This window comes from Hipposideros armiger, unplaced genomic scaffold, assembly GCF_001890085.2.
Source record: "Hipposideros armiger isolate ML-2016 unplaced genomic scaffold, ASM189008v1 scaffold_125, whole genome shotgun sequence".
NCBI lineage: Eukaryota > Metazoa > Chordata > Mammalia > Chiroptera > Hipposideridae > Hipposideros > Hipposideros armiger.
The window spans coordinates 2,433,911-2,442,007 of NW_017731475.1; the positions used below are offsets into that span (position 1 = coordinate 2,433,911).

Below are 8,097 nucleotides of genomic sequence, written 5' to 3' on the forward strand. Positions count from 1 at the left end.
TACACATCTCTATCCTGTCATAAATTCCGGGCACTTACTTTTCTTGAATAGTTTAGTTTCTCAAGCCTGGACTTCGGCTTTGTATAAAGCCTTTCCATTGAGCCAATTCTAGCACAGAGAGAAATGAGGAGTACTTTTTCTGAAAAGTCTTGATTACTTGGTGAATGCAGATGCTCTCTGTGATGGTTATTTTTATGTGTCAACTCGATTGGGCCATGATGCCCAGATATTTGGTCAATCACTATTCTGGATATTTCTGTAAGGGTGTTTCTGGACGAGATTTACATTTAAATTGGCAGACAGAGTAAAGCAGATTGTCCTCCATAATGTGGGTATCTCATCCAATAAGTTAAAGGATTGAATAGAACAAAAGGCTGACCTCCCCTGAGCAAGACGGAACTCTCCAGCAGACAGACTCCAGGATTCAGCTGCAACATCGACTCTTCCTGGGTTTCCAGCAGGCTGCCTTTTGGCTTGAGCTGCAACTCTTTCCTGAGCCTCCAGCCTGCAGCCTCCCTCATCAGATTTTGTACTTGCCAAACCTCCACAATTATCTGAGCCAATTTTTAAAAATAACTCTATTTACACACACACACACACACACACACACAATTGGTTCTGTTTCTTTGGAGAACCTTGACCAATACAGCATCCTCTAAGCTGACAAACAAGGTTGGGATGTAACAATGTGTTCATGCCTTTATCCAGTCAGAGGAGTGTGGACTAGGAGGGTGCGAGCCCGGGATCTGACGTCAATGGGCCTGGTTCATGCGCGAGCTCTGCTCCTTCCCAGCCTTCTTCCTTGGATAGCTCACCTAAGCTCAAGAATCAACAGTTGCTCAGATGACTAGAGCATTGCCAACCCCTGGTATATGAATTTTCTATTGCTATTGTAACAAATAACCACATGCTCACCGCTTAAAACAACATGAATTTATTCTCTTATAGTTCTGGAGGTCAGAAGTCTCAAATCAGTAGGGCTTCTGGAGGCTTCTGGGGAGGATCTGTTTCTTGCTCTTTTCAGCTTCTAGAGGCTGCCTGCATTTTGTGGATCATGGCCCCTTCCTTCCATCACTCCAACTTCTTGCTTCTGTTGCCACATCTCCTACTACTCTTCTGATTGCCTGCCTCTCTCTCTTATAAGAACCCTAATGATTACACGAGCCTACTCAGGTAATCCAGGATAATCTTTCCACAGCAATGTCCTTAACTTAATCACATAGGGAAAGTCTCTTTATGAAATATAACGTGACTTCACAAGTTCCGAGGGTTAGGACATGGGCATCTTTGGGGTGGGGGTGGGGCATTATTCAGCCGACCACACCTGGTCACCAGAAATCACTGGTTACATATGGAAGGTGAGATAGGGATTGATTTCAAGATTTCAGAGTTAGTACCATTTTGGTTTTTTTTGAAAGGTACTCGACTATTTGTTGGGGTTTTTTTAGATTTTTTTTTTATTGGGGAATTGGGGATGGGAACAGCGCTGGGGAATTGGGGGAAGGGGAACAGACAAGTTGCTGTCCTTTTGTTCTTCAGTCTAGTTGTGGAGGACGTTGCTTCACTGGCCCAAGTTGGCACCATCATTGCGCTTTTCCCGCGCGAGGCAGATCAGTCGCCAGCTTCTGGATGGCTGCTCACTGCGGCTGCTGGCCGCTCACGCTGGCTGCTGGCTACACACAGTAGCCCATGGCAACCCACTGCAGCCCAGCTCCAGGTTGAGCTGTTATTCACCATCTTAGCTGTAGAGGGCAGTGTCATTAGCCCTCATATATGGGATCCGAACCGGGGCCCTCTGGTGTCCCAAGCCAGCTCTTAACCAATGCGCCACTCGGCCGGCCCTCGACTATTTGTTGAATGCAGAAAGTTGCAACAAAGAAATGTTTTCTTGGCTGTTAAACAGACAAATATATGTTGATATTGTATTTTTCATTAACAATGACAATTCTGCTGCTAGAGCCATCACAGAGTAAAGCTTCTCCCACTTCAAAAAATAAAATAGGGCCAGCCGAGTGGCGCGATGGTTAAAAACTGGCTTGGGACGCCAGAGGGCCCAGGTTCGGATCCCACAGCTAAGATGCTGAACAACAGCTCAACCTGGAGCTGGGCTGCTGTGAGTCGCCGGAGATGGCGTAGGCTGCAGCCCCTGCTGCAGTGGGTTGTCATGGGCTACCGTGTGTAGCCAGTAGCCAGCGTGAGTGGCCGTCCAGAAGCCAGCGACTGATGTGCCTCGCCAGGGAAGAGCACAATGATGGTGCCATCTTGGGCCAGTGAAGCAATGTCCTCCACAACTAGACTGAAGAACAAAAGGACAGCAAATTGTCTGTTCCCCTTCCGCCAATTCCCCTACACTGTTCCCATCTTCCCAATCCCCCAATAAAAATCTTAAAAATAAATAAATAAAATAAAATAAAATAATATAAACATGCTTTTAAAAGTATAATATTCTGGTCACTTCGGTACACAAATCTATGGGGTCTCCTGCCCTGGCAGCTTTACCAAGTACTTAGGTCAGTATCCTGTAAGTGACCGTTAGCAGGAATTCCAACCTTTTAAGCTGAACTCTGAGAAACTGCCTCAACACATATAATTCAAGCATCAAAAATCCATGTCATATGCATGTTAGACTATGTTATTCCAATATAAACTCTAGAATTGTGTTGTGCTGAGTACAGTTTTTGAGGAGATCAGTCACTTTCAGGGCTTCCCTCTTGGCTGCACAGGTAACTTTAGGGAACGCCCTAGCCTTTCGTTTTGCTGTACTGCTATGTATGTGATCAGGGCACTGTCATAACCTTTGCTTGGTTTAGTCTTAGCAGAGAAAACTTCGTTTTGTCTGCATAGAATGGAGAGAACATTGAATGAATCAGTTTTCAAAATTCATCCCGATAGCTCCATTCAATGTTCAGCAATTGTTGTTGATAGTCTATAATAATTTCAACCAAAAAAAATGAGAGAGAGACAGAGAGAGAGAGAGAGAGAGAGAGAGAGAGAGAGAGAGAGAGAGAGAGAGAGAGGAAGGAAGGAAGGAAGGAAGGAAGGAAGGAAGGAAGGAAGGAGAAAAGGAAGAAAGAAAGAAAGAAAGAAAGAAAGAAAGAAAGAAAGAAAGAAAGAAAGAAAGAAAGAAAGAAAGAAAGAAAAGGAATTTCAACCAGCCAATAAAGATTCGGGTCTGAGCTTTGATTGATGGTTAAAAGGATTTACCTAAGCTTGGGGACCCCAGGCCTACTTACTCTTGTCTGGTGATGGTACTCTCCTAGGCATTCAAATAAATATCCGAGACTTGGTTTAGAGCTCAAGGATGATTTATCTTACCCATTCCAAGGACATTTTCCTCTACATAATTATGCCTTTTCCCCCTCCTTCTCCTCCTCCTCTTTACTCTGAAACTCTCATTATTTATCCACCTGGAATTGCACTTGGTCTGTCAATGCAGTTCCTCTTGATAAAATATTCCAGTCATTTTGAGGCTTGTCAGACATCTTCGGCTCCGTTACTTCACTGTCCGTTTCTGTGTTTTCTGCTTTTCTTTTTAAAGCTTGACTTGACTGCTGGGGGAGGACCATTTTCTTTCCTTTCAGCATCAAGTGAATTGCCATCATGGAAAAGGAGGCCAGCCACGTCATGGCTCCGGTCACTGTGTAGGTGAGACCTAAGAAAAGGCTACTGCCTCCACTCCACGTCAGGGTGGAGAGAACAACTGATTTTTCTCCTCGGAATCTGGTTACTGGAAAGTCTAAGAACAGACCTGTTAAGGATCTGTCATCGCACTTCTCAGCTCTACCACTGTATATCCTAAATACGTTAGGTTGAACCTTTTCATTGCTGTTTTTGTCGTTTATAAAAAAAGGTTGACTATTTCATTTCATATGGTCGAATCTTTACCAAGTAGTACATTGTATCTTGCTGGAACGAATTTAAGTAAAAACAAGCCTTCCCTCTACATACAAATAGTTGTAATCAATGAAAGAGGATCTGACACAGATAGATCTGAATGACTTACAGACAACTAATTAATGTACAAGTATATTTAAACCAAAGGAAATGAAAAGAATACAGATAGGCTGTACCACAAACTTAGTTTTCATTTATGAAGCAGGAGACCCAGGGTAGGCTAAAGTCCTTCATAGGCTAAAGTTTGAATTCTTACCTTAGGAAAAATTCTTCAGGAGGAGAGATTAACAAAAAAATAGAGAGCTAAATAAATGGCAAAACATTTTTGGTGGGAAAAGTAAAGGTAGGGTATTCGTTTAGGTTCTAAAAAGGCCAGCATCCCAGACTGCTGGGGAGAAAAGTGTTTGAAGTGGGTTTGCTATCGTTAGCATTTTAATGATGTCATTTTGATTATGCATGTGGCCTGAGGTTTTTAAACATCTGGTGCCTTTTGTAAACCAAACTAATAAACAAATACAGGCTTCTCATAGCAACGGCACAGGACAGCAGCATTTCCCAGCAAAACTCTTAAAAGGCCTCGAATCATTTGGCAACACGCTATTTAAAGGCATAAGAAAATTTGTTAGAAAACCAGTTCTTCCCCTTTCTTTTACGTCAAAATTCCTCATTGTCACCAGGTCCTTGGGTGCCACCTCAACTCATCTGCCTGTTTTTCTCTCTCCCTCAGTTCCATTAGGGGGGTCTTTATGAGAGGACACAAAGAACATCTTGTCTCCCTTAGAAGTGGTAAGCGTTTCCTGCAGCTCAGGCTTAGTGCTTCTCAGTGCACATTAACCAGGCCATGAGGCGGGTTGGGTAACAGTCACACCAGGGAGACACAGGTAGTGCAGGTCCAGAACTGAGGTCCTGTGGAAGATGCAGACTTGAGTCATCAGCATTAAAAACATGCCTGTGAGTGAAGTCACGCAAGGAGAGCATGTCTCAGGGGGAGAAACAGTGCCTCCTTTGTTTAGAACACAGACTCCCTTCCTCTTCTCCTCAACCCCAAACTCACCGTCATGCACTGTGAGGCCAGCGGTACAGGGTAGGGTTTTTTTATCCCCCCCTGTTTCTTGATTGCAACTATAACTGCTTTACTGATAAGGCAATCACAGACAGGGTGATGGGATCAGAGATTTCAACTTCAGAGAACATGGTCAAGCAACTTTTAATCTCAATTTTGGGGGGCATAAGAGAGAAGGGTTGCTGAAATCTTATTTAAAAGGTAACATTTTACGGTTTACTCTTTGATCTGTATGTATAATGCTTCATGAAAGAGAGCAATTTGTGGCTTTCATTTTCATAGACTAGAATCAGAGACCTTGTTAAAGGGACGCACTGGAGGCAAACAGTACTCCTGGTCAGTAAACAAAAGAAGGCAGCAAGCTGACCAGCAGCGCTGGGGTCACATCAGTGGGGGTGTCTCTGACTGAGGAACATCCCTACTCCCCTGTCAGGACGGAGATGTCCACGCTCCAGGACAGAAAAGAAGAAAAGATGGAGCAGGGAATTGGAGCACACGCAATCATTCACTCACTTATTCCCAAGAACTTCTCATTCAAGCTCCCTGAGAGGTAAAGAGACTAAGGAGGTATTCTGTGTTAGGATCCTCTGGCCTGCTGGGGGTCCCATGAACAGCTCCTAGCCAGCAGCCCTGAGATGTCACAGGGGAGTGCAGATCCCTAATCCGCTGACGTCCCAAAGCTGAGTACAAGCCCTGGACAGATTCTGCCTCCCAGAGAATTCTGGGGGAATCAGGGAGAGACTTTAAAATTAAGTCTGAAGACCAGAGTTAGTAAAAATTGGGTTTAAATGTATAATTTTTTAAGGATAGTGTTTGGTGTCATTTTGAAGTGACGCCCTTTTTATTTTAAAATCAAGAGTTACATTTGTATTTTTGAATTAAGCGAAAAAATTCAGCATCTCCTATTAAAGCAAGTGTCTCCCAAACTGAACTGTATGTCCATAACTAAGGCACTGACTCCTGCCAGCTGGCTTTGTATCTAAGAGAGGGAAGAATACAGCTTCCTAAGTGCAGAGCTCACAGCACTCCCCATATGGGCTGGAAGAACTGGACCTGCCACTGGAGGCCAGGGCTCCCTCAGTCTATGATACTTTTGTCTAAAATAGAAGGTTCTACAGTCTCTCTGTTTTACTTATTTTTAGTCCATATTCCAAATTTACTCCTTATCAAACCACTTTCTCTTTATTTCCATGGTCCTCCATCTCATCCCATCCTATACAACAGGCTTCTCCTCACTGTTTCAGATCTCTAGGCTCAGTGTTATTTAATCTTTCTTGGGTAAAAGAAACAGTCCTTTTCTACTTATCCATGTCTACTTACCTGACACTGCTATTAACTGTTGTTTCTTTTAAAAAGTTACACATTTGATTATATAGAGACAAATAGGTATACCGTGACAGTATTACCTATAAGAGAACCATGTATTTCAATAGATAGGTAGATAGATAGATAGATTTGATTGGAGAATAAAATGGTACAGAATGAAATAATTCAACAACTGGTACCCAGATGTACACTGATTTTCCTTCATCCCAGAAAGAAATAGAATAAAAGGATACTGTAGGTTATGTTGAAATGGTAACTACCAGCAGGCAAGCCTTCGGTAAAATACTGTATTCGACTCAGTCGACGGTACAGTTTTTTGAAAGTGGGAAAGGCAGCTGTCCGCATCCACACGATGAAATCATCATTAATGAAGCCATTGTTTTCTGCATTCTCTTTATCCAGTTCATAAACAGGCTTAGGCCAGTATGGGGGCTTCGTGGTTCCTGTGGGAAGAAAACAATGGACGTGGATGAGGAAAATAATCTACTCCCTTCAGACTTCCATAGAATGTGGAGAATGAAATAACTTGCATTCTTGAAGAAACAGAAATAGAAATTAGACTTTTTAAAAAAAGTGTGTGTGTGTGTGTGTGTGTGTGTGTGTGTGTGTGTGTAAACTACCTGAGTATGCAGCCATTAAAAAATAATGGCTAAAAAAATTAATAATAATGGCTACAAAGATTCTAAGGAAATGTGGGAGGAAATGCTGATGATATTTTCATAGGGTTAAAAAAGAAAGCAGTATATAATTTGATAGATACATATAAATATAAGCATTGAAGAAATAAGTAGAGCAAAATAGTAGTAGTTGCATACTGTTATAGCATCATAGGGAATGTGCTTACTTTCTTTAACTTCACTAGAATTAAAGAGAGCAAATTAAAACAAGATACCAGTTCATCTAAAACTTGGTTAACATTTAAAGAAAAAAAGAGTGACAATCATGGATGAGGCAGTAGAAATGGAAACTCTTGTGCTGAGCAGATAGCTGTGTGGATTAATAACATCTCTGGCAATCTAGGAACATGCATCAAAAGCTTTAATATATTTTGCATACATTTCGGACCAGAAATTCTGTTTCTAGGAATGTATTTTAAAAAATAGCCATGGAAGTGCATGACGATTGTGTTACACAGATGTTCTCCCCCAGCACTGTGCCTGAGAGCTCAAGATTGGAAGCAAGGAGGAGGAACTGGTAAACGGGAGGACATGGAGAGCACAGGTGCCGCCGGCCTGTTCTAAAGCCAGGAAGCCGGTAGGTTTGAGTGCCGTAGCCATGCTGGAAGCACAGGGTGAAGGTCAGTGCCAGGAGATGAGTCTGCCGAGTTTGCTCTCCTTCTCATACTGCCCACTTTACCATGGTGGGCATGTCTCTTGTCTCCCTCTTCAGAAGACTCTTGTACAGTGTCTTCCTCATCTTTTTTCCACAGGCATTTTGTCTAGTGCCTGGAACACAGTAGATGCTCAATAAATGCTTGATAAAGGGACAACTTCCAATTAAAGCTGATGGCAGTTGATAACAAAAACTGTATTGAATTTTAAAGAGCTAGCGAACAAGAGAAAATTGTTTAGTGAACTTTTCACTTCCGTAAAACTGGCTCTACTATTTGTAGGATCCAAAATGTTAAATAGGGACTTTCTCTCTAATTTAGCCAGAGCTCATGCCCTAAGGCAACATGTCCTATGGGGCACTGACATCTGAATCACCCAGGCAGCATGTGAAAAATGCAGGTTCAAGCACGCTCTCCCCTGTTAACTCCTGATCCCACTAGAGCCCATGTCACCACGAGAGTATGGGAAGCGTGGTCTAAGAGG

The 8,097-nt window shown here is 42.7% G+C and overlaps 1 protein-coding gene across 1 annotated transcript in view; it reads right to left on the reverse strand.

Annotated features, from left to right (window-relative positions):
- Positions 1 to 3,395: 3,395 nt before the first annotated feature.
- Positions 3,396 to 8,097, reverse strand: part of LOC109385769 (cell cycle control protein 50C-like) — an 18,216-nt gene continuing 13,514 nt past the window's right edge. Inside the window, exons 6-7 of the mRNA XM_019648330.1 lie at positions 6,517 to 6,726; positions 3,396 to 3,736 (exon numbers count right to left, since the gene is read on the reverse strand). Of these exons, the coding sequence (XP_019503875.1) occupies positions 3,396 to 3,736; positions 6,517 to 6,726 (551 nt within the window). The remainder of the gene's footprint in view (positions 3,737 to 6,516; positions 6,727 to 8,097) is intronic.